The 27,983-nt window shown below is 40.7% G+C and overlaps 1 protein-coding gene and 2 long non-coding RNA genes across 4 annotated transcripts in view; 1 reads left to right on the top strand and 2 right to left on the bottom strand.

The window, feature by feature from the left end:
* Positions 1 to 10,430: 10,430 nt before the first annotated feature.
* On the bottom strand, positions 10,431 to 14,802 carry LOC145452496 (uncharacterized). The gene is made up of 3 exons (XR_013919394.1): positions 13,561 to 14,802; positions 12,957 to 13,117; positions 10,431 to 10,867 (listed from the first exon to the last, which is right to left on the bottom strand). It is a non-coding gene; the product is annotated as an uncharacterized LOC145452496 (long non-coding RNA).
* A 3,808-nt stretch (positions 14,803 to 18,610) lies between these two features.
* LOC145452033 (uncharacterized) lies at positions 18,611 to 20,867 on the top strand. The gene is made up of 4 exons (XR_013919173.1): positions 18,611 to 18,858; positions 19,688 to 19,805; positions 19,883 to 20,022; positions 20,088 to 20,867. It is a non-coding gene; the product is annotated as an uncharacterized LOC145452033 (long non-coding RNA).
* Positions 20,868 to 26,135: 5,268 nt separating this feature from the next.
* LOC145452230 (uncharacterized) overlaps positions 26,136 to 27,983 on the bottom strand; it is a 30,378-nt gene continuing 28,530 nt past the window's right edge. For both annotated transcript variants that reach the window (XM_080330450.1, XM_080330451.1), the window contains exon 26: positions 26,136 to 27,831. In XM_080330450.1, the coding sequence (XP_080186576.1) occupies positions 27,515 to 27,831 (317 nt within the window). In that variant the 3' untranslated portion in view covers positions 26,136 to 27,514. The remainder of the gene's footprint in view (positions 27,832 to 27,983) is intronic.

The following is a 27,983-nucleotide window of genomic DNA, read 5'->3' as shown; positions in this document are numbered from 1 at the left end:
CGCCTGAGTCGGGGGGCGGGTGGATTCGGATTTCGAAATCTCTCACTCATCTTTACACCTCACCAAAAGGTAGACTAGATTGTATCACGTATGATCTGTCACAATTCATTTCCCATTATTACACCACCGAAACCGAGCAAAATAAGGCCAGTCAGCTGATCGCCGGTGAAGCGAGCTATCGCCGGACTGGATGTAGCCAAATGGCCTTGAGAGTCGGATTTATGCTATATTTTGCCCTCACAACATGTGGAAATAACAGGACTTTACGTGCCAACGGATTTGTTGGACTTTGATTTGGCAACCCGAGTCGGAGTGGAGTCAGATTTCGAAATATCTCACTCATCTTTACACCTCACCGAAAGAAGGCTAGATTGCGTCACGTATGATCTTTGATCTGTCACAATTCATCCCCATTATTGCACCACCGAAACTGAGCACGTTTCAGCAGAATAATGTTAGTCCGCTGATCCCCGATGAAGCGAGCTACCCCGATTCGTCACCGTACAATTGAATCTGACATCGTACTCGCAGTTACCGAGTTCGAACGGGAAATGCGAGGCTCGAAGGCGTGACGCAGCAATTCTCTGAGGGCAACACTCCGCCGAGTCAATATATCCATAGTATGGTGCTGCAAATATCCTTGAAGGTGTTGGCATAACACGTGTTGAGGATATGTTACGGCACACTTGAGCACAACTGATTGTCTACAGCGAAATTAGTCGACTTCGAGCGACAGTGCGTAGCTGCCGATGCAATATGTCCTTAGTATGATATTGGTGTTGGCATAACAAGTATTGAGGATATGTTACGGTAAACGCGAACACAACTGATTGTCTATAGCGAAATTAGTCGCTCTCGAACGACAAGTTCTTGGTGAGCTCGCGATCGATATATATCGTGCAGACGGGTAAAGCATTAGTTCGCCAACTGATCGATTCAAGTTATACATCAAGTACAGCATACAAAATTAATATGCCGCGGTAAATTGTATATCATGTACAGACACCGTCATGATTACGCTTGACCAGACGTGAAGCAGTAAAAAGAACCCATCATAAATACATTGTTTGGTTTGGACTGTCTGTCCTATATGAAGACGCTAGAACGCGGTAAAGGTGTGGAACAGCAATTACACCAATTACTAGGTACGTAAAATCGGAAGTTAACACGTTGATGTGAGCTAAATTGAGAATCAGCTATTTCTTCAATTACTTATTATACTCATAATGCTACTTTATTTAAGTTAATCTATGCTGGGGCGCCTAATACACATTTCCACTACACGGCATTCCTTGTTGTTCTCGATATGACACGCATATTTATAACCATAACAGAACATTTCTCGTTACTGTCTGGGTCGACAACAAATCAATGGGGTCAAGTACGACAGTATGAGACAGACAACAAGCGCCACTTTGTATAGCCGAGCCTATTGACATCTAAAACACGCACCAGGATCTCACGGATTAGGAGAAAACTATACTGACGTCACGACCGGCAATTATTCCTATGACCCACCGTACACGAAATTGAATCAACCGCGGAACGACAAGTCACCCAGGGTGGTTTGACGGACTATTGTTCCCAAGCCTCGGCACGAAATTGGACCACGGAACAACAGGTCAGGGCAGGCAACTATTATCAAGCCCCGTCGTCCGGGATCTCACATACGGACCCGAGGAAATTATTCTTAAGCCTCGTCGTGTTTACCACGTAATTGGATTAATCAACCCACCGCGGAACGACAAGTCAAGACAGGAGAACTATACCGATTCGTCGGCGTGCATACCATGAAATTAAAAGCCAATCCATTGTTGTTCGAGCGAAAATATAAAAAATACTAAATACACAAGTCTCGTGTCCAGAGGCCAAGCGAGATAAAATCAGGAGGCGAGTGGAAAAGTACAAGTAGAATTACTCAAGTTTCATGTCTGAGTACAAAGGTTAATCCAGATTCTTTGTTCGTTTTCTCTCTAGCATTAATCTCCCCCTTTTTTGATTGCCGCAGACAAGGTCATAAAAGTATTGCTGCAAAATTGAGAATGAGCTATATCTTTCAATACTTATTATATTGGTAATTCTTGTTTGTTTATTATAATCCTTGCATGCGCACGTCGTGCCCAAACTATATACTACTTACCACTAACACAGTTCAGTGACAAACTTAAAACTTGGTACAGCGTTCGATACTAACATTAAGACTTACCGTGCCAAATGTCATAACCGATCTCAGTATTGAACATCGTCAAAACCAATGGATACCAATACCGGCTTTTGAGTAAAATCTGTTTGCGATGCATGACGGATCAGCACACACTCAAATTCAGAAACGGAATTACTACCCTGAACTTTAAGTAGAAACCCTGAAACTTGGGGCAGTGTTAAATACCACCATCACGACATGACATAACAAGTTTCAAGAGTTTTCATGGTGTGAAACCCCATTAAAATCAACCTATACCAGCAAAGGTCGATTAAACGCATATGACGGTAACAGAGTTCAGCTATAGATACGATTGTTACATCACACCTTAAGGGCACAGAGCTATCGTGCCCCGGTTGCTCGGTAATTTTATGAATAGGAGAGAGTAAATCACCGTTTCTTTATTGTGCGCGGCTTTGAGAGAATAAACAGTGAAAGCTTGTTATGAGCGCTACCGGGGCAAGCCCCGGCTAGGCATTCGCAAAGCGAAAACACAGAAGAGAATTCGATTTTTGCAGAGACTTCGCTATATATGGGCATTTACAAGCGAAAGGACAAGAAGTATACGATTTTCGCTGTGATTTCGGTTTATATAGATAGGTGTGCGTCTATAAATGGTGAAGAATTGTTATTGAACAGAATTTTAGGTGGGGCAATGCCCCAGTTGCCCTATAGGACGAGCCGCCACTGATATCAGATATACCTATGTTTAACTTATTCGATAAATGTACTGTGTGCATCTATTTTTGTTGTAATTTATGAAACTGTGCTGTTCTATTATGAACAATCGAATAACTGTGCCTAATAGTTGATAACGTCAATGTTTCTTGTCACGTAACGAAAATATATATTCTCAAATGTTATTTTTTTCAAGCTTTCTTCTTCTCTCTTAATGACAATAACAGGACAGCAGTTGGATGGTAGAGCAGCGATTTTACATGGCATTGAAGCATCAAGTACCATGGCATTTGAACACTAGTATGTTTCAAGCCTCTTTAGAAATCAATTATTCTTTGAAAATTACCATATCGCAGGTGCGGCCAGATTTCCTGATCAGGCCAAAAATGATTCCAATAACGGATCAAGACTCAATCTCTTGGTAATAATGAGGTAGTCTGCTCGATGGATTGACAAAAATGTCCGTATCAAATTTATCATTGTTGTTGTTTTCTTGTCTCCTTGATAAGCTTCCCTGCTCACGAATTTCGTTGCTGTTTCTGCGGCATAAGAATATCTCCAGTTTTGCAGTAGCGGTATATCTTTTTCCAGCTAGTACAAGTGAAGCAATATTATCTGGAATGCAATATGGCTTTAAATGGCAGTTGTAGCTGAACTTGGTTGTCATATTCACAAGGCACACGAAATTATCCACAGATTGCATTGTAGTGTCCATCTCCTCACCTCTCACACTCGAATAATATGCATAGTCTTTCAGCAAGACTATTTTGCTCTGCATCAATCGATCCAATGCGTATCAATCCAATCCGGCACAAATCGTCAAAGTATTATTCATTTTGACTACAATCTTTGGAAATATCTCAATGTCTGAAGCAGGGTAGAACATGACATGGTTGCTTCTCATGGACTGCCAGGCGTGCCAGAATCCCATAAGATAATGATTTGCACTCTTATTAAGATCCCTAATGCAGTAGTCGAGACTTCGAGCGGTAAAGGTCCTGCGCGTCTGGCTGTTTCTATCTATATACGAAGTTCACTCTTACGTTAATCAAAGCTGTATTCTTCACAAGTATCAGAGTACGAATGGAACACGAGGTCCCATGAAACTAGTCATGCATGTTAGCGTACACACACACGCTTGCGCGTTGGCATGTATCTACTAGCTACCACTGCATCTCCCCCAAAGCGTGTGGAGAGCATATTAAATTTCAACAAAACAAATCACTTCCTACAACATGCAGAAAGGGCGAACTTAGCCTAACTAATACAGTGGGGGTAGACTGCCCCATGTATTCAACAGGTCCGGGGATTATTCTGCCCCTTGAATGGATCCTGTCTCCTAAGAAACAGTTAAGTTAGCATTCTTCAATGAGTCTCTGAGGTCGTCTGCGAAGTCTCGAAGATCTGCGCGGGTTTGCATCAGGAACGTTAGTTGAAGATTGAGGTTGTTGAAGAGGTTTCGGTAGAGTCACCCGAAGAGGTGTTTCGGTGTCTTCAATCGGATCTAATGAGTTATCGATGTCATCTGGCAAGTGGTCTTCAGAGTTTCCAGGTGAATGATAATTTCGAAGGTGTCTTCTATTGCGTCTCATTTTTCCTTGGTCGGTTTCTACGACGATTGATCTTGGAGCGTCATGCATTTCTTTCACTGTTGCTCGCTTTCGGCAGTCGGGAATGTATACATTATCGCCAACTTCAAAGCTGTCGCTTTCGACCACGCGATGTCGTTTGTTGTAGTCTTTGGACATCTTCTTCCTATATTCTCTCTCCTTCCTTTGAAGAGTAGATTTGTCGATCGTCTCAGGAAGCAAACGATCTGGGTGGCACGGAACAAGTGTTTTTAGGCGGCGTCCCATGCTCAGCTGCGCTGGAGAAAATCCATTATGCAGCGGAGTATTTCGGTAATTCATCAGAGCGAGGAGGAAGTCGTCGCTCTTTGCCATCAGCCCCTGAAGGGAGGATACCGTTTTTTCAGCTAACCCGTTACTTTGAGGAAATCGAGGCGACGAGGTAATGTGGCTGAAGTTCCAGGCTTTACAGAATTGCTGGAACTCTTTCGAAACGTACAGCGGAGCGTTGTCGGTCATCAGCACATCACAAATACCTCTACGGCTGAAAACTTTCTTGAATTCTGTTATAGTCTGTGCAGAATTGATGTTGTGGTTAACACGGGAGACTTCAATATCCCTTGAATAGTAATCCACAACAAGCATATAGTAATTGTTTCCAAATTTGAAAAAGTCAGATGCCATGCGAGACCATGGTCTTTCCGGAAAGTCAGTCGAGATCATTGGTTCTACGCGATCACGTCGTTGTTCTAAGCAGCGATCGCAGTTTCTCACGATTCTCTCAATGTCAGTTGAGGATCCGGGCCACCAACAAGTTTGCGAGGCAAGCTGTCTCGTTTTGGTCACGCCTAAGTGACCGTCATGAAGGTGCGTCAATGCATCTTCTCTCAAAGTTTGGGGAATTACGAGTCTATCTCCCTTGAGTAATACGTCATCGTGTACTGTCAGTACACCGCGTTCGTTCCAGTATGGGCGTACTGGACCATACAATGTCTTTTTCGTTTTGGGCCAACCATTGCGGATGTAGCCCATAACAGTTGACAAGGTCGCGTCTTTTCGAGTCTCGTCTCGAATTTGATCTAGTCTGTCATTGGTCGGAGCCAAGTCTGTGAACAGTCTATTGATGTGATATTCAGTCTGTTCGCGCAGGTCGTCAGCATCAGCGAAGTCTGGCAGCGGACTACGACTAAGAGCATCTGCGGAATACATTAGTTTCCCAGGAGTATGACTGATTTTGAAGTCATATTTCATTAGTCGCATACGGAATCTTTGGATCCGAAGCGGAAGCTCGTCCAATGATTTTGTGGAGAGGAGCGGAACCAGAGGCTTATGGTCAGTTTCTACTCGAAACCCTTTCATACCTAGTAACAGATCTCTCCAACGTTCAATAGCCCATGTAGTTGCCAATGCCTCCTTTTCGATTTGAGCATAGCGTCGTTCTGTGTCATTCATTGACCTACTGGCATATGCAACGGGTCGAAAAATATCATCATCTTGCTTTTGCATTAACACGGCTCCTAAGCCATAGCTGCTTGCGTCTGCGGAAACTAAGGTTTCTCTATTCGGGTCATACAAGGCCAGGATTACCGTAGAGGTGAGATCAGTTTTCACTTTTTCAAACGCCTCTTTCTGTTTGGGTCCCCAGAGCCATGCATTTTTCTTAGACAGCAGTTCTCTCAAAGGTTGAGTAGTTTCAGCCAAATGGGGAGTGAATTTCATTAACTGATTTGCCATGCCGAGGAATCTTCTCAGTTGGGCTATATCTTGGGGAGGTGGAAAACCGGTGATGGCCGTGACCTTTTTCTGGTCTTTAGTGATACCATCTTGGCTAACGACTTGGCCCAAGTAATCAATCTTAGTTGCATGAAATACACATTTATTAGCATTCAGGGTCACGCCTGATGCTTTCAGCTTGTCAAGGACTGTTGTCAGAGTCTGATTGTAAGTTTCCGGCTGACATGATATGACGATGTCATCGACGTGACATGTCACATGTGGGATTCCAGCTAGTACTTTTCCCATACATTTTTGAAATATTTCTGGCGCAGAACTAATGCCATATGGGAGTCTCTTGTACATAAAACGACCAATGGGAGTAATAAAGGTTGTCAACTTACGGCATTCTGGAGTCAGTTCGATTTGGTGGAATCCACAATTTGCATCCAACTTAGCGAATAGAGATCCTTTCGATATCTGGCCCAAAGAATTTTCGACAGTGGGCATGGGATATAGTTCTCTTTTAACTGCTTCGTTGAGCTTTGATAAATCCACACAAAGTCGTATGTTTCCATCTTTCTTGGCTGCAACCACTATGGGAGCACACCAATCCGTCGGTTCGTCGACCGGTTCTATAATTCCCAAGTCTTTCAGCTTTGCAATCTCTTCAGTCAATTTGCCTATTAACGGTATTGCAACTCTTCTCGGCGTATTCAGGCAAAATGGTTTGGCATCTTTCTTCAGTTTGATAGTGTATTGGTAATCTTTGAGTCGACCAACACCTGTGAATAGATCTGGATATGCCAACATAACGTCATCCTTGTCACGCAATGATATTGTATTACAGTCAGCTTTTGCCGTTGCGTTCAGATGTTCGATCCGAACCTTGCTTGTATTGATAACTCCAAGTTTGTAAACCCCCGGGCATCCAAGAAGTAAATTTGTAGCGTCGCGTACAATGTAGACTTTCTCAGAAAAGGTTTTCTCTTGTGCGGAAATTGTCATTTCCACCACCCCTAGAGTTGTCATGTCACGCCCATCAGCGCTACGAAGTATTGTTCTAGTAGGCTGTAAGGTGCCATACTCTTCTTTGTACATGCGTTCCGGCATCACTGAGACTTCTGCTCCAGTGTCTAGCATCCATGAGAACGTTTCACGTCCGACTCGCATGTCTTTCATGAATCTGAAGTTGTCAACATCTGGAACTGAATTTACAGCACCACAGAAGACTACGTCTGCGTTGTTCTCACGGGAGATTTGTACGGATTGTACTGAGTGAACGGAATCCGGGTCAGCTTCAACAGCACGAACTGATTTCGTGAAGCATTGAGTCGGATAGTGTCCAACTTTCTTGCATTTCGGGCACTTGCTTTTAGCTGCTGGGCAGTACTTCTTCCCAAACTGATGCTTTTCGCCACACCATTTGCATTTATAAAGCTTCTTCGGTGCGTCATGAGCTTGAGGTTTGGGATTCCGTTTTGATACTGCACCAACTGTTAACAAACTCGCTTGCTGGTCAGCGTCCGCCAGTCTGTCTTCTCTCTCCGTCATTATATCAATGACCATTTGCAACGAGAGTTCGTCATGCTTCACGGCATACGTTCTGTCAAGTATGACGGAATCGTTGGTCGATGCTAAGAGTTTGTCTCTAATTAAGTTTTCCCGTTCATCGTCGCGATAATCGCATTCGCATGCCATTTTGGTCACTTCTTCGACCCAAGAGACAAGTGGCTGGTTTTTCCCTCGATGTAGGCGAGTGATGAAGCGTACTCTATTCCTGACTCTATCGTCACGCTTACGAAGTTGGAAGTGTTCGTCGAACTTCCGCATTATTACATCATAGTGCTCGTCATCCTCAGCTTCTCTAGCTTCAACGCCATCTGCTTCAGCGACGGCAGGCGCGAAGGTGAATCTGTCATATATTGCAAGAGCCTTACTGCCGATGTTGGAAAGTAAAATGTTGCCTTTAACGCGTCCTGGTTTCTCGAAAGATTCGGTGCCCTTGAGGTGAAATTCAAATTCCCTCCTCCATCGGCGCCATTCTTCGAAGTGGTTTGCTCCGGCCGTGAGCGTTAACGGACCAGGCGCTGTACATTTCGCCATTTTACTTAGATCTCAGCGGATTCTTGCTCGATAATAGAATGCTAGCCAGCGCTGCCACCATGCAGTAGTCGAGACTTCGAGCGGTAAAGGTCCTGCGCGTCTGGCTGTTTCTATCTATATACGAAGTTCACTCTTACGTTAATCAAAGCTGTATTCTTCACAAGTATCAGAGTACGAATGGAACACGAGGTCCCATGAAACTAGTCATGCATGTTAGCGTACACACACACGCTTGCGCGTTGGCATGTATCTACTAGCTACCACTGCACCTAAATTCTTTTCAATTTCCTCGCGGTTGTGGGTTGCTTTGCGGCTGCTTCAATACACGAAAATCTATTCTTGAAAGTTAGAATGGACTATAATTTATAAAAAATGTTAACGGTCCTGTAAAAAATTTATGCATTAGACATTTACAGAATGGGAATTTGTTATGTCACAGTTTTGCCAGTCAACTACAATTGAAATCAAGTTAAATATTCAATCCGTCAAGTATTTTCCGTACTACCGCATATGCAATATATATATGAGCAATGTGCATATTAAAGAGAGATTTTGCATTGGAGGATTGTGGAGTTACATTGCTGGAAAAATAAACTGGGTATTTGAGGCGGCAGCACATACAAATGCAAGTTCATGCTCATGCTCAGGTCATAAAGCGTGATGCAAATAGCGAACATTTATGAAGGTTATTCATAAAATACCATACCACTATACAATGACGAAGGTTACAAAATCATTTCCTAACCTTTAAATGAATAAGACGCCATTGAATGTTGCTCGCTAATGCATAAATCATCTATTTTGTGCAATCCTTCCAGCTATCAATCTTAACGAGTACTCCTTGTTAATTTTCAAGGTTTACAGGCAATTCATGGGGAACACTTCACAACGTGTAGTTTATATCAAAGAAGTGCCAAAACGTTTACCAGGTATATTTTGAATAAATGGGCATTGGTAGACGCTTTCGGACATCCTGGTGTGAAAGATTCAACTATTGAGAGGAGTACGACATATCACGCCAGGTCGATGTGAACAATACCAACTATGGAGTGATTGTCCTCAATGTCATTCTAGTGCATTGTTTTACCGATGGAATATTGTTTGGAACAATGCCGATTCTTATCATTGATTACGATAATTGTGTGAGCAACTAAGTTGTTTTATATAGTATATATCGTAATATTGTGGTGCCGAATTCACCAAGGGCCGAGTTCACTGGCAACCAAAATGCTAACATATATAACTTTTTACCGGGTCAGGCCGTTGAATCCGGTTGCCAGTGAACTCGGCCCTTGGTGAATTCGGCCCCACAATATTACAATATATACTATATAAAACAACTTAGTTGCTCACACAATTATCGTAATCAAACCTTCTCTTTTAAAAAATCAGGTGACATAGATGCTGCCAGAATATTTTAAAATCCTCTTTTAACAATCCTTCTAGGTTCTGCACATCTATATTGACGTTCACCCACAGTATCTATTAATTTTTTTGGCTGTGTCGTGCATGCATGGTTGCAACCGGTGCTAAAATGCCTCACAGCTAGTCGGTACTTTGATAAATGTGCAATGTTAAAAGTTATATTACATCCTAGTATGCAGCACTGCCTCACTATGCTCAAGAATCCAACAAAAACTAAACCAATTGGGGAAAATCAGTGAATTAGTACGCCAGAAAGGTCGATTGCAGCACTCCCCCACAGTCGACATACGCAATCCCGTACCTCTACTCAAGCATATCCCGCGACGGACTGATTTCGCCGTGAATCAAACTTATAGCGTTAAGGGGCGTGGCAGTTTCCAATCATTGTATATATATCATTGGTTGGGAACCACCCCAGCAAACACTCGATTTCCAGTTGACTTCCTGTGGAATAGCCGCAGGGCGCCCAGCGTTACTTCCCTGGAGTGGATTTTTCGACTACTAGAAGCGTCCTAAACACTTCGTGAGTTGGTCTACTATGGACGTGAAGTGACTCCATATGGACTCATTGGATCTGCTGTGAACGTGACGTGACTCCCTATGGATGCGTCAGACCTACCGTGGACGTGACTTGACTCCCTCTGGATATGTCATTTACCACCTGTTCTATTCCTCAGGATTACCATTTCAGGACTCCCCTCCACACCTGGTGCAATTACATGGAATTCAACATCATATAAACTAACGAACTGTTTATATTGGGTTACTGAAAAACGACAATTGCAAAATACAAGTACAACATTAACTAATGAACTATTAGTTGTTAACAAAGTTCAGGTTTACGTGAAAAATCGATCAGGAAATCACTACGAATAAATGTGTCAGTGGGATTTTGTATATAACAGCAAGTTCTAAGTCAATTTTAAAATACCATTACAAACATTTCAATTGAAGTGCATCATGAAATTAGAAATAAACGGGTCACATGACTTTGATAAAGTACAAATGCTAATACAACTAAAACAGGGAAAAGCATGGAGCAATCATAAGTAATAATTTACATTGCATATTATAAAACGATGGATCATTTGCACCGCATCATGTTAAGAGCGCGAGCGCGTATTCGCAATAAACTTGGTTGCAACAACAGTTTTCTTCTTGGTCTTTGTTTTGCCTGAAACATATACAACAATGTCAGCAAATCATTTGTAGAGCCACTCTGCTGACATAGCACATGAGATTTCTATTTCCTCATGCATTAATTGTGATATGTCTTGTGATCCGCTACTTCTACTTGTGCTGAGTGATAATTTATGACGATACTACCATGTCTACTCGAGTGCGGGGAGCTTCTGACGTTGTGATACGGAGTATGCAACCCGTCAATCAAATTAAATTGTGGAAACACCTCAAGTACATACTTCAGTACTTTCCAGAACTTCTACTTTACCTAAAATAGTTTTGATAAGCCGTGTATATCGCTGCTTTGAGTGCTTGAACCCGAGTAGAAATACATTGCGTTACTCTTACTTGTACTAGAATACTGACGCTACAAATATTTCTAATTGAGTGCTGAAAATGATGACTTTCCTTATCTCTGTTTAAAAGCATACAACTACGACATTCCTCAAGTCTCCATATTTTGACCGTGTCGACACTTGGAAGTAGTTTGATGTCTTGTACATCGCTATTTATACTATTTAGTACGGTACTAACGATGAATACTTTCGCGGCTTGCCACGAATCTGAATAGAGTAACGATAAGTCGAAACAGATGATCTTTTCGGGTACATAAATTGTACTCAACAAGAATTAGAATTCCGATTCTATGTACCACTGCGAGGCCTAAAACATCGATTGGTCATATCGCAGAACACGGCACATGTAGGACGTAGCTACGCACGATCGTGTGAATGACAAATGTATTGTCTCAAAGTACAATAAAATAGGAATTATCTTAAATCTAAAAAACATTCTTTGAGATATGATGTAGAGCCGGTATTCATTTTCTTTGAAGTCGTATACGATATCGATATTTCAACTTTTCCTTGTTCATAATGTTGTCACATCATAGAGAGCAGTGGCTTCAAATTCAAATGTGGTCGCAGGTCAATTTCAGGATTTTTGACGGCGCAGCAAGATAGGGATATTCAATGTATAATTTCCATGTAGGCCTTATTTGACGGGAGCTTGCTGACAGGCATTCCACAAACATTTCGAGAATGTAATTTACTATTGTATTATTCACGTTTGACACGAAAAAAATCACAGTTTTGAATATTTCAATAAAATTATTTTTGTGCTGGGCATAATTTGTTAAAATAATGAGTTATAGAGATAATGCAATAGGATGCATCATGACATCGTCAAACTCGGGGTTCTAATATTGCAGTTGGTGGACCTTTGACGTGTCACAGTTTTATGTCGAGTATTTTAAAATCTACTGAAATTTGATCTGGTATCAGAGCATTTGAGCGGTGTAGCCTAAGCCGGGTTTTGATATAGTCGTGATAAGTAGGCTGTTGCTACTGTCATTACCAAAGTCAAATTAATTCAGAATTAGCTGTTGCCTTCGATTATTATTGGAACATATCAATAACAACTTTAGCCACAGTAATAGCATTGTTCCTTAGCCTCAGCGATCGCACCCTTCATGCTACCGATAAGATTTCTAGCAGCCCACAATTTATTTTCAACACAATTTCGGATGGTACCCATATTAAAATCAGATAGTCAATTCACATGAAACAATTGCGCATAGCACGAGAACAACAGCATATAGGTCTAATCACACGATGCATATCGTACCCTCTGATGTGGTGCTTCGTACCACGAAAGGGTCTACGGGCCCTGGTTAAGAACCCCTGGGATAGAATAGAGCACAAAATCTTATTATAGAACTTTTTACTTCATTTTGAAGTGAATTTTACAAGCCTGGTAAATGGCTAATTGTACAGCAGTAGAAATTCAAGGCGTTGCAACTATTTCAACTACAGTGCAAACAATAATTACTTCGACCACCAACTATGATAAAACGCTAAGAAGGCCTACGCAACACCTCAACCAAATCTACTTTTTAAAATTTATTATTTGTATACTTTCCAGAACTGCATTATCTACTTCCATTTCGAGTAGATCTAACGCAACTTCAAAGTTGTTACCTCTAGGTGTGTATGAATCCATAACATTACATCTACTTCAGTTCAAAAGATGATTACTTTCACAGCCTCTGGTTTCCATGAAGTGTATTCAATGTTTTATACCTTCTGACTTTTTCCTGAGGATTACGCAGCAACGATTTTACAGCAACGCTTGTTCCATGTGGCAGTAGTTCTTGCGAACGTTTTCGGTTCCAGTCATCAAGACATTCTTTATACAGTGTTCTTGACGTTGTTGAACACTATCAATTGAAGACATTGCCGATCTAAATAATCAAAATTATTATAATGTTTGTAGTGAAGCCATTTGTCAAGAAGCCAAGCCAGGAATCTAGAATATCCTGTAAAAAAAAAAAGACATTGAAGTTCAAGCTGGACCATTCCCACATTCTACTCACTGAAATGACTAATCAGTAGGGCTGAGCACATTGGTATGGTTACTCAAATCTCGAACGAGCATCAATTCTTATGATTCGAGCCAAGTATGTGACTATTTTCAAGACAGCCTACTGAAATTACACGCTCTATGCCACTATAAGAATGCAGTTTATAATAAAATTATAGTTCCACCCTGCACGTTTTAGCAGCCTGATTTCGAACCACCGTCAATAGTATATTTCCGCATCATCGATGGCATTTTTTTCAGGGTTTAATTGCTAATTAATGAACAATCATAAATCATCATATCTAGTTCTTAACTTCAACTTACATAATTCAACATCTTGATCCATGAACAATGCACCACTGCGGTGCCTTCCTCTGAAGTTTAGAACTATACATAACATTGCCTGTTCAATATCTAGTCTCCTGGTAGAAATGAAGTAACTTTGTATACACAAACACAGATATGTCCCATCCATATATAGTAAGAATCCATTGATAATAAGGTTGTGTTTTCTTATCGACGGCAAGATGACCATGAGCAATCAGCCTTCCTTAGGGCCCATCCATAGCCTACTTTTTCAATACTGCTGCAACCTGCAATGTAGGCAATGTTTCCGTGTATATATACTAATATCGAAAGTTATAATCAAGCAATAAAAGTATGCACGGAGGTCGTGCCAACATTGCGGTAACATTGCCAACAACCCGTCTGCACCAGGCCATGAACATGTTAAGTTTATAGAGTTTATAATTGGTTTAGTGTTGGAGTATCCTTTGATTAGAGCGAGGTTAAAGATGGGCTAACAAACTAATATAATGTTGTTCCTAAAATACCAAAAATATAAACCAATATTGCCATAAATTCTTACATGTTCACTGAAAGCCTTGAGCAATTACTTTACTAACGCTATTATAGATGGTTATATACTGTTGTGGACACAAAAATACGAAAATGGATGGTAATGTGATGCTACAATTTTCATGCATCGAAAAATTCAGCAATCTCACATTCCATAAAGGAACATTCCACATTTCTGTTAGCCTACATAACATTTCAAAATTCAGCATATACCGATATGTTATAAAATACCGGTACATTACTTTATGCGGCATCTGGTTTGCTGATTGGGTCCTGCAGTCCTAGGAAATCCTTGTAAAACTTTTCACAGGATGCACATGAAATGTCAAGTTATTGCTTGTGAGACATTATGCAACAGAGCACAATAAATCATACTTCTATGATCAATACATTATAGCCTATCATATAGTATCAAATGTACTACAAGAATTATCGGCTTGCATGAGTTACCGATTAGCAGCGGGTCGATCAATTTCGTCTGTAGGTGATATTACAGCCGTGTCACTATAATCATATGGTCGAATTCATTATATCGGATCAGCAGTTCATGATGGTCGAGACTGTTGCTGTTTATTAAATATAGCACTCAAATACCAAGCTTCCTGCCCTTCCGGTACTCATGATAGAGACATCTCACAATCCACGCTGTTAACGTTTCCCATTATGAACTAAACCATTACTGTGATAAATTCGTCCCTCCGCCATTGCTACATGCGCTGATCAAATTGAACTACAACGCGCATGCGCGATGCTCGCCAAATAGAAGAAGGCAGGCTTCTGGTTTTATGGTTGGATGAATTTCAAGCAACAGGCGTGTTCGACTCCATTATCGAAATAGCCGAGAGCGTTGTTCCGTGACTGCGTTGTTCCGTGATTGGAATAGTCATGACAATCCCATCATGACGATTGTCAAGTTCTGATGTCGGAAGATTTCACATGCATTACGAGTATTTGCCCCTGATGTGGGCATTTTCGACCCAGTAATGTCACAATAAAATAAGCTACTGTGTCTCTGTATCGCACATTATATCGAGCCTCTTTAGCACTGTGCGACCGCAATGATCGATAGCCGGGCATGTGAAGTTCCACGCGATGGGAAAGTCATCACCATATCACCATTCACGGCTTGACTCCACTAGATTTCACTTATATCATGAGTGCATTCAACACAACTTATTTAGCATTGACTGCAGAATAATGCACATTTGAGTTCATAGAAACGATTTCCCAGTATAAGGACATCCAAATCAACTCCGGTGTAGGTGGCATCCAGGCATCACACTATTATGACATCCACTGGAATGGTCATTGGTGACTGGCATAGGAGAACTCCAAAAGTTACTTCCTCTGGGGGTCACTTGGAGTTACATAATCGGACGTCAGTTTGTGACTTACTGAGCAAGTCCTCAGTCACTGAAAGTGGGACGTGGGACGATTGGGCACAAATGTGGACGTACCTGTAAGTCCGTGGGAGATCGGGTGTTTGCTGGGACTGCTCTAGCTAGACGAAGTTATAGAGAAGAGGCATGCACATTGCACATTGCTATGCATACTCATTGAAAAGTAAAGCAAAGAATATAAGAGAGAGAGAGAGAGAGAGAGAGAATTTATTCGGTCCATGAACATCGATAATACACAGATATATACAAAGCAAAGTAGGCCTATATATGCTTCATCATCATCATTGGTTTATTAGCAATTTTATCAGTTCAACATACCACAAAAATGCGATACAATGAAAAGAAAGGAAGATGTCGAAGCGACAAGGAGTAGTCTATGGAATCTGACACCCACCTTGGCCTAGGCGATGTAAAGAGGAGGCATGCACACTGAATGAAAGTAAAGAAGATAGTATAGAAGAAGAATGCGACAAGAAATAGGGCGGCATGTCATGGGAAGCGAGATCGATAGGTCAGTCGTGGTCCGGTAATCTTGAGGATGGACTGTATTTCTTTAGTAGTAATTGCTTGTATTTCGACTTGAATGTGGACATGCTCGTCGACTGCCGGATGGCCGGCGGGATACTGTTCCACACATCAGGTCCGGCATATTTGATGGAGCGATGATCTTTTCGGTCGATCATATGATATTTGGACGACGTGGATGCGCGTGTGTTGTACTTGTGCGCTTTTGATTCAGAGGTAAAGAAGTCATTGAAATATTCAGGGCAACGACCGCAGTGAAACTGATACATAAACTTGGCGATTTCTAGTTTCCGCATATCTTCTATGTTTAGGACGCCGAATCTCTTCAGCAGCGACTTATTGGATGGGCAGCCAGGCCCCTTTGGGGCCCTAGCTATGATTCGGAGCACTTTATGCTGTAGTTTCTGCAGTGGCTTGAGTGCAGTTTTACTGGCAGCCCCCCAACAGAGGATGCCATAATGTAACTTCGATTGGATTAGGGATTTAAAGAGTATCAGAAGAACCCATGCTGGCATGAAGCGCCCAAGGCTGTAGAACAGACCGCACTTCGGTGATAATTTAGTTTCTAGGGACTGAATATGACTCTTCCAGGACATGTTCGAGTCCAGTAAAACTCCGAGATATTTGGCATTATCTGTGTTGGAAACGGGCTGACCAGCGATATTAACGGTTAGGTTATTTTTTGAATTAACTGTCAGCAATTGCGATTTCGAGGCGTTTATGCAAAGGTTGTTCTGGGCCGTCCACTCATGGACTTTGGGCATTTGGTCACCAGTCAGGGCATCCAGAACCAGGCTGTAACGAAGGGATCAGGAGATCTCTCACTGTAGTAGCCATGCATGAGTTTACCTATTTCATATAAGTGGACATCTTCAACTTTTAAGATGTGCAAGGGGTTAGGCTACCCCAGAAATTGAAAAAAATCAAAAACATTTTTTATTGTTGATATTTGTTGTATTAGATGTCATCTTTCATATTCCCAAGTATCATAATGATTGAATTCACTAAAGTGTCACAAATTGATTTTTTCATGAGACTATGTAGTAAATCTCCCCCCATAATTGTGAACTCGGCTACAATCACCGCGAATATCCGAGCCATTATTACCTACGCACCAGAGATGAGCGGATTTGAAATTTCTATGTCCTAATCCAATCCAAATCCGAACCTTCAAATCCAAATCCAAATCCTAATCCATAACTTTTTCATGTTCAAGCAAGCCCCGAACTACTGCCATCTCCGGCTAAGCAAATTTGCGTTGTCACCATGTTACAGTTGCATTGTGGGGAATAGGCTGGACGACTTAGTACAGGCGCTTATGGAAAAACGTCCAGTTTTAAAATATATTTGATTCGTATTGGGTTTGTAGTATTTTATACGAATGGAGCTTTGAATGAATAATCATCGTAACATTCAGGATTTGTTTCAGCCCAATATCTCGTGTTTATATCTGTGTTATCTGGGTATTTCGACATGTCGAAGACATCTCGTTTTGGTGGTAGTGTTTGTTGCGCCTATGGCCTATGGGTGCAGTAAAAGGCAGAAAAAGATATTCACGGAGTCATATATGAGAAGTAATAGCGATGAAGAGTCTTTGGTAAAGCGTCGGCATCCAAGAACATTCCACCGGTGAGTGAATGGCAGAATATGCAGGGCAGCAAGACTATCTTTGAAGAATCAGTTTCTATTTTTAATATCTCCTGACCATCACAGTCAATCAATGTCCAGATAAGCCACAGCATTAATGAATAGGCCATGTTAAAGTTTCATTATACCAGAACATTTTGTCACAAGTATATGGATGTTGGTATGATCAGAGCAGACTATATCAGCAGTCTCAGCACCATGTCAGTTCATCAGTATACCTGTAATAGTATGACCAGCCAGGTCACTGTTTGTATTCTGTATGGGCAGTTCAGCCAATAACTAGCTTAGTACTCAATCCTTGCTTAAAATTGTCGTGAAGGTTGGAGGTAGGACTAGAAGGAAAGGTATAATTGAGGGCCACACGGTTTTGTCCAGCATAGTTGAGTAATAATTCTATATTTCTGGTGCCAGATGCTCACACTGAAGTTCAAATTGCTAATTCCGTGGTCGAGTTCATTATAGCTTTGTGCGTGCGAGACGTTCGATTTGTCTCGTAAGATGTTTTTTTTAGGTTTACCTTTGGCTTTAGATTTAAAAGGTTACCTAATAGTTTATCCTTCTGGGGTAGAAAGTAACAGATATATCTAAATCAAACAAGATAATTTCACATATGTTCCTGCTACTTTTATCATCGTTCATAACAAAGAATGGTCAATTTGGTGTGCTTTGTATCATAGAATTACTTGTGAACTGATACAATGTTCTCTACAACACAGCTTTCCTACCAATGATTCCCTGAAAGAAAGATGGATAGAATGTATTAGAAGAAAAGACTGGGAGCCAGCAAGATCGTCGGTCATCTGCTCTGATCATTTTTCAGAAAGTCATATTTACCGTGTTGGCGGGAGAATTCGTTTAAGGACGAATGCGGTGCCGACAAGATTTCTGAATTTTCCAAAATATATGAGGCCACAAAGGTACGGTAGACACTAGACAGTGACTATATATTTATGGAGTTTGAGTTCCAATTACTATACCTTGATTTTAGCCCTAGTTAACATAAAATTCACAAATTTCAGGCTTCGAACAACCGACGAGTGAGACCTTCTGCAGTTCCAGATAAGAAACGGCATTATGAAGCACAAACCGCTGAACCTGAAGTAGTTCTTCACGACCACAGCTACTGTGCGCACACGTCTCCTCGAAAAGTCGTTCAACAGCAACGCCGTAGGGTGGCAGAAATTAAAAAGAGGTTGGTTGCAGCCAGAATGAGAACATACCGTCTGCAAAAAAAAGTGAAAACTCTGGATGAGGTCATTGCATCTCTTAAGAAGAACAATTTGATAAGCGATTCGTGTGTAGAGGCAATGTCACAAAAATTCAGTGGTCTACCAAGTGAGCTCTTGCAACGTATGAAGCTACAAGCTGGTGGAAGAGGAGTCAGATACTCTAAGGAATTGCAATCATTTGCAATGACACTTCAGTATTATTCCACTAAGGCATACAATTTTGTGCGTCAGAATTTTCAACTTGCTCTTCCCCATCCAAGTGTGATAAGACGCTGGTATGGAAAACTTCCCGCTGAGTCTGGCTTTACTAGTATTGCCTTTTCTGCTATCAGAGGAAAAGTAGAGGCATCAGCAAATCCTGTAATATGCTCCATAATGATGGATGAAATGTCGATCCGCAAACAGGTTTTTTGGGATGGCTTCCATTAAAATATATTCTCTACTAGCACAGATTGGGCATTAATGTTATTTCATTAAGCTGGTTGTGTTACGGCGATTGACACCTTTGCCATATGTTCAATAATGAGGCTCAAGGTGATTCATTTGTTGAATTACCTTCACCCTTCCGTTGAAAAAGAAAATTCGTTACCGCTTTCCGATGTTGTCGTTGAGAAGATGGATAACAATTTTGTTACATCTGTCATCCTTTTTATCATTAGGCTGCATTCAGTGTCCAATACCTTTAGCGGTAAACTGTGAATATATAATTTATATGATATGTGCTTTTGTACACAGATGTAACTATCGCTTTATTCCATACTTGCTCCTGGCTGTTATCTTTTCCATTCAAAGGTTCTGGAATCGACCATCGTTAAGCTGTAAAGCCAACCCTGCGTCGCCAGAGAGAATATTTACATACCCAACTCTTACTTCAAACCCACGGAAGACACCGGCTAACCCACTGAATGCGGTGAGGCCACTTTCTTCGTATGCCGTAGAATTTTCATTATTTTAATTCTGTACTAACCGTTTTTGGTATCTTTACAGATAATAAGAAAACAAAGAAGGGAGCAAGGATGAGCAAGTCTAGCCAACACATACTTCAAACCCGTAGAAGACACCGGCTAACACACTTTCTTTACTATTTTATACGCATTTTGGTATAAAGACGTTGTCGTGACATCAAGGTATGTCGATCAATGTGTCTTCAAGTGAACAATTTCTCATATGTTAGTTCATTTATCTTGAACAGTGCCTCAAAACGACGTCGTCGTCGTAGGCCCCGCAGTGGGGTGGCCTTCAATGTGACTGTGCCTGTGAGAAGAAATTCCATTAAATTGGAACTAAGATCAGAATCGGTTCGTTTATTATACCTCGTTCGCAGATATTAAGCCCTAACTTATCCCACATTTGACTTTCAGATCACCGTTGATTACGCCGAAGGCGACGTAAAGTCGATCACAATTAATTAATTTATTTCTGTTTTTATTTTTTTATGTTGTTATTTCAATAGAAAAATTCGTTTCTCATAACCGAAGCTGGTGTTTATGAAAACGAAAGTTCAGCATTTTTGTACGAGACAGTACAGCGCGTTATTGCGTGTGACCACAGAAATGGTTGATCTAAAGCCAGGTTCGAGTGCTTCATCTAGTAGGGTAGGCAAGTATCGTGGGCAGAAAAACTGAGTTGAAATGTTCACATCTCCAGTTAGTTTTGAATCTAATCTAATTTCTGGTTTCATGAAAGTGCAAAACGAGCCAAGCTTCATGTACACACGTATATGGGTAGCTGTAGGTGTAATTATGATCAAATACATGTACGCCATTTAGATTGTATCTTGTGCCGTATTGATTCGATAAAATTAATATTTATTATGAACTCCCACAGTGCACAGATTGCTGTAACCAACATAGCCTCAATTTCACTGTGAATTGGGCAATTCTAGCTACATCTGAATAAGGACCCATGCATTTCTTGTTTCTCTCATTCAATGAACTCATTCAGTCACTTCTACAGAAATCACTACCCCATCGCTACACATAGCAGACATATCTTTACTTTCTCTTTTTTGGATTTATTTAAATACGCTGAACCAATAAATACGTAGAATAACCACAATGGCATTCAATTGATTTCAGCAGTGCCTTTTGATATGTCCCATGATGCTGAATTTTCTCCATCAGCAATATTCACAGCCACCACGTAGCTGGCAGTTACAGCATTCACATCAGCTCCATTGCAGTATGAAGATTTTGAATCCAGGATAGGTAATTCTCAGGCACGCTCCGATAATAACTTCAAGCTGGCAATCGTAGATGCTTTTACTTCCTACAGATACATATACCGGTATCTGAAAGATAACCGAACTGGCATTATACATCTTTTGACAGCTTGGTTATTTCTGTACACGTAAAATATGCTGGATACAACGAGTGAAGCAATCTACATCAGGAATATAACCACAGAAAAATACATACGATGACACATAGACAACCTTATTTTACCACGAACAATCGAAACCACTTATATCTTCGACATGTCGAAATACACAGATAACACAGATACAAACACGAGATATTGGGCTGAAACAAATCCTGAATGTTACGATGATTATTCATTCAAAGCTCCATTCGTATAAAATACTACAAACCCAATACGAATCAAATATATTTTAAAACTGGACGTTTTTCCATAAGCTCCTGTACTAAATCGTCCAGCCTATTCCCCACAATGCAACTGTTTCTAGTGACAACGTAAATATCGCGAGTAGCGCACTCCAGTGTTTATATAGCTCAGTGTGTTCAAGTCCATGTCCAATCCTAATCCGATTCCAACTGTAAATTCAGAAAAAATACTAATTTATTCAATGATGGGATTCGAAAATTTTCTTTCACGGCCAACGATTCCCTTGATTCAAGATAACCATAAGTACATTTATAACTGATCTGAATAAAGTTTGTCGCAATTCGCCTCACGACATTTCAACCTCCCAGAAAATAGGTAAATCCCATCCAAATCCTAATCCGTTCTGAAATATATCTATGGTGTAATTAACGATGCGTTACAACAGATCAAAACAAACGGTATGCCGGTCTCGGCACTTTGCAGCTGATGGTTCGTAGGTTCTCAGTGACTGGGTTTGGTGACTGTTTTTTGTCAATCAAAGCTGATATTGATCACTGCTAGAGGCTGGATTGGAGTGTCACATCTGTCACAGTGTCATTTGATGTGTCATGGCATTTGTCAAGACATGCAATTGACCATGGAATCGGATTTTGTTCGAGCCATCCACCGTTTTATGGTCGACTATTGAGCGACTATAGCAAAACGTGGGAAATGGGAAGTCAAAGAATGGAAATCTACTCATTTAGAACTGTGAACGAATGGACAGGGCTGTCAAAAGCAGAAAACATGGCAATACAGGAGGAAAATACAGCATCATGACACTTTTTAGACCATTAACTGTGTGAAATTTTGGATTTTCAGAGTGATAATGTGACTTTTACATGTTACGAAATTAAAGTGGCTTTTTCTCGAAATTTTCTATTTTTCATACCTTGAAAGTCATGAATCATTTTTGAGGCAGAAAAAATCTTCCAATCAACGTGAAAATTTGCAAGTATACGTTTCTTGGGATGCTTCTCCGGATGAAACTGTTTATTTTATTTTATAAGTGAATGGTCCCTCCCTTTCGGTTCAACTAACTCAAAAATTTGCAAATTTTTTTTTATTTTCAAATTTTTTTTCCAGAGAATAACCCTTGTTGAAAAAAAAAGAGTTTCATCCGGAAATTTGGGGTAATTTGAATCTATTATAAGCACCAAGAAAAAATTTCACTTAAAAATTTTGCCAGAAAAAAATTCACAAAAAATAGTTTGAAAAATCATAAAATCGGATGAAAGTCAAAAAAACGTAGACCATTTTTCACCAAAGTTCGAATGTCCCACACAGCACCTTGTGTCAAAATTTCAGAAAGATTGCTTCATTAGTATCAAAGTTATGGTTATATGACTGATTTCCGAATTCGAGGGGTAGCCTAGCCCCTCAAGCGACTATATAAAGGATTTACACCATCTCTGCGATTGGCGAGACAAGTCAATTTAATTGCTTTATTCTGCAGGCTTTTAATCCGATTCAAGTATTTGGCTAGCTGAACCCCATAAGTCAAGTGCGAGTGGAAGAGTGTGTGATATATTGTTAGTCGTGTGGAAAGTGGCAATAGCAAATGAATTTTTCTTAAGAATCCTATGGGTTTCGACAGTTTAATGCAAATTGAATAAATGTGATCACCACAGGATAGCTTATTATCTATAATTATGCCAAGATAGGATAGAGACGGCTGGAAAGTAAGTCTTTCATTATTGAGCTTCAGTACTATGTCTTTTGGAGTACCTTTACTAAAGAACATACAGTGTGTTTTTAAGTATATATTGTTAGTCTATTGCTACTCATCCAGTCATAAAGGCAATAAGTGACAAAATGAGTGGGCATTTGACGGAAGGCCAGATCGATATAGAAGATAGTATAGAAAAAAGCAAGCGACAAGAAATGGGGTGGCATATCCTTGATAGAGCAATAATGTGTTTAGTGTATTCCATGCTGATCAGCATAATAAAATCAAAACTAAGCGACCATGCACCTTGCCAATCTCAAGCATTTCAGTTGCTTTGTTACAAAAGTTTGCTCGAAATATTCATGCAGCTTATTCCGTTTGCTGTAAATATTTATCGACTCTCTGCTGTGAACTTGAACCGCAATCACACAACATCATGAACGAAATACAAAAGCTTGGAAACACGTTCGATTTGTCTTGACTCGCTAAACCGCACAGTTCGCACAACCATTCGCTTTCGATTCATTGATTTTGTGGATGACCCGGTGTCGCTGTTGCCAGGTGTATTGTTTTCGTACGGCGCATTATATTCGTAGTTCGTCTGGTGGTATTGGGAAATGAACATGAACATGGTAGCATGACAGGGTGCTTGGTCCGATTCCGAAACGTATCTTCTCTCGAAGAGAGAAATATTATGCTATATCGTAGTCGGATTATCCACGTCCTTCGGCACGAGACGTTGATGGACTCTCGGCAGTAGCACGTTTATCTTGGCAAGGCGATTTTACACCCCCCCCCCCCACTGTAGACTCACCACCGTAAAATCATCAACATATTTGTTTACTAACAAAACCCTTAAAATGTAACTCTCTAGTAGACAGTGGTTCTCAAACAGGGGGGCGTGAAAGCATATTTAAAGGGCGGGGGGGGGGGGTGCGAAGCTATATGGTAATAACTGCACAAATTTTTCACGCTCCACTCGATTTACTTCCAGTTCGTGGTTTTTGCTCTGCGTATAATCCGAATTTCATATTGGAGAATTCTCTCATCTACAGTTAAACCTTCCATACCATCAAACTATATCCGTTGGGATTGGTAGCAATTTGTGATATGAGCATATGGCGATAAGGGGAGGCTCGACATTTTTCACCGTCATGAAGGGCGGCATGTCCAACAAAACACTGCTCTAGTTATCATACTTGCAAAAAATGGCTGCGCACTCTAGATTCTGGACTGAATTCAATTTATGCAGGTCCGCCGGTCCGTCAAATATTCTTTGAAATTTTACCGATCCGCGAAATTAAAAAGTTGAGAACGACTGGTGTAGCGAGTGGGCTTTAATATATCACTTCACTGATACGCAGGGTTGCATTTTCAATATGAATTCAGGGGACGTCATAGTTTCACGTTCGCGTTCACACAGAATGACCTTCCAAAGAGGTTCGCGTTCACACGAACCTGAACCTTCAGGGGTTCGCACAATAAATCCCTTTTTCGACATTTGCTGTCTTAAGGGATTATTTGTGTGGAAGTATTTCTCTTGAAGAGCCCCTCGTTCAGCCAGCCAAAAGACAACCATTTTTTGGGAAAAGGGTGTTTACAATTCGTGTGGTTTCTTCCGACGGATATCTAGAACTTGATTGACTATCTATATAGAATACAGATGCCCTGGGTTTCGTAACTCAATGCGCTATTCTTCTTCTGCAAAAGATTGCTTGATTCAGTGTTATAAATGGATTAACTATACACCCGTTTAATTTTATTACAGCAATTTTGCGGGAAGTTATGTTACAGTTAGTTCAAGTTTAGCTCAAATTAATTCATAGAAATTTTCGTCACTTCAAAACATCACAAGACTGCAATGCAATGAATGATACAAGATCCCGAAACGATTAGGAGTAGTCTTTAAGATCAGACACCCACCTGGGTAGGGTTGCATTTAAAACATGTTTTTTTAAATGTCATTACGTCACGAATATTTAATTGTGACGTCATAGTCGATTGACATTGACAATTGAAAATATAGGGTAGGTCCTTTGACGAAATATTTCAACTCTTAATGTTGAACCGACTGTTTTGAGGGTTTCAACCATCACATGTCGATATAGGCTACGTCGGCTATATCGGGTGGTATAGTCCGTAAGCTCATACAACACGTTTTTGGATAGTAGCCTACATGAAAAAAAAAATCGTTTTTTAAAATTAAGGCCTTTGTTTTAAACACTGTTTAAAACATGTTCATGTTCAATCTGTTCACGAACTATACGGGTCCCACTGCGTAGGCGATTCTTTTACCATGACTGATGAGATGCGTCGCTCACAGCTATGCGCAAGTGATCATTTTCTCCGCTCATTCGATATAAAGAGCCTTTTCACCAAACAGCTTCCCGTAGTCCATACCGGCTACGTTTACTCGCAGCGATCGGGCAATTTGTAGCTAGCACCCCTTTCGGGGTCGCGAATGCCCCCAGGGGGGCGCTAGCGCCTACTTTTGCAACTACTGGCTTAAATTATATCTACAATAAACTCAATCGTATCTACATCAGTATTTACGTAGCGTCTTAACAGAACGAAATCCATTATCGTTGATTTGAAAAATCAGAGCGCATCTCGACAGCCTTTTCAAACATAAACCTAATTAAGAATAGATTTCGCATCTGTATATGACCAGTGAATAACTTCACCACTGCCTTCGACTCGCTCTCACAACTTTAGGACCAAGATTTAAAGAACAAGCGAGAAATAAAAAGTTCCAATTCTCCGATTAGCTGTGACGAACAGAACAATATATATGTCACGTGTTGCTGCAAATAGTTATACAGTATTACATTTGTATGACGGTAAATGATTTCATGAGAGTTATCACGGATGTTAGCAAATTTTAAACTTATGTAACCATATTTTCGCTAAAATAACCGATCAACCCTAGCGTGTACGATACACTGCACGAAACGAACAGAAAACGGGTACTTTTGTGGTCGGCCGAGTCTTTATTTACAATAAAGATCGTCAAGAGCGAGAAATACAGCACCAGTAATGACAGGATGGCGCACGGCGGCGATTTTTGACAATTCCTGATCGGTAGAGCTCAGTCACTGACGCAGCCAACCGTGTTTGGTATTCAGAATATATTTTCGCCACCACGGGTCTTGTCCCGCTCTTGAGCATGCAAAATCAGAAACGCTATCAATGAATCACGTTTAAAAACAGCAACCATCCTCTGGGTACTGCATTTTCTTCGTCAGCAGCTCGAAGACTAACAGTACGACCCCAACAGCTTGCAGAAAACGTCATCTCCGCCGGGTCGACTCTATGATCGCCGCCACTAAATAGACTAGTACCCAAAAATATCTAGACCACTTCAGCAGAAAGTTCCAGAAAATCTTCGCCAGCAATTTGCTGGGTTCGGGAGATCCGCTTGGTTCGACGTTTTCAGGTAATGTTCGCTGTTACCATTTTCAGAGCAGCAGCCTCCCGTCGTTATATCAGAGATGAGCGTGATTTGAGAATGCTGAGTTTGGATCGGATTTGCGATTATCTTCCAGCTGTTTTTAGACTAGGTCACCAAATTTAGTATGGCTTTCCATTTTGGTCGAGTCTTGATGAAATTTCATCCACTAACAGATGTGGGCGCGATTAGAAAATAACAATTCGCTACCAGGCAGAAATTCTCATGGATTTGAGAAATCCTGATTCGAGATATTGGCCAATTCAGGATTTGCTCAGTATGAATTTAGACATGGAATTAACGTTTTTCATGCTAGTTCTGAATGAGATTCCAGTCAATTTCGGATATGGGATTGGTTTTGGGCATGACACAAGATTAATTCATGAGGATAGGTTTGAAAAAAAATCCCAGAATTTTAGATCCGGACTCCTATTTTGGCATGATACTGATTTTGACTCAATTTCGTGCTAGTATCGCATAAAATTCACGCCAATTTTCAACGCAGACTGACGTTTGGGAATGATGCTGAATAAATTCAGGATTTAGACTCAGATGACATGCTAACTTTGCTCAACACTCCAATCAATTTCAAGATGCGGCCTCATATTTGGGCATGATGCGATACAAATCCAGAATTTGTCCTTCAAATTCAGGATTGGAAACAGCTCATCTCCGATCGCACACTCCGTCAGCAGACCCACTCTCAGACTTAATCAAAATCGCTGTCATTTATTGGGAATGCGTTAAAAGGAGCAGCTGGCACAGTGACGGAGGTGGCAAACAAAAAAATGTCTCAAACGATAGCACTGACGTAAGCGCTAATGCACGATATCCAAGACTCGAGGCTGGATTCACACAGGTTTCGATAATTCGCTTCTTGAAATCATTCTTTTCTCAATCATTCTTCGGATTTCAGTTCTACAGTTTTGGGTTCTTCTTTAGGTGACGATTCCTTTTTGATTTCTTGCATAGGCCCTGCCTGAGTGCTAGTCACTTCCATATTGTTCTTATCTAAACTAGCTTCCATTTTAGGCAGAGAATCGCTGTCAATCTTAATCTCTGGTGGAGGATTGTGTTCAATGCTTGGATTAGCTTCAGTTTCTGGTTGAATATTCTCTTTTTTTGTGGGTTCAGCTTTCTCTTCTTTAACCGATGCAAGGTTCTCTTCCTTGATTTTTTTATCTCGAAGATTCTTATCTTCTTTGTGATCGGAATCTGAAATGTGGTACGAAAATTAGACTTGGACGACCAGATCATTCTATCGTCTCATTAAACGAAACACTGGAAATAATCCAACCCCTAATCTAAGTTATGAGATGTTTAAAGTTCTCATTTCAACTCTAATTTAGTTCTGGTTTTCCTGTAAC

This window comes from Botryllus schlosseri, chromosome 12 (assembly GCF_051294905.1).
Source record: "Botryllus schlosseri isolate E-star chromosome 12, Bs_hap1, whole genome shotgun sequence".
In the NCBI taxonomy this organism is placed as follows: domain Eukaryota; kingdom Metazoa; phylum Chordata; class Ascidiacea; order Stolidobranchia; family Styelidae; genus Botryllus; species Botryllus schlosseri.
This window is presented reverse-complemented; position numbering and strand designations above follow the sequence as displayed.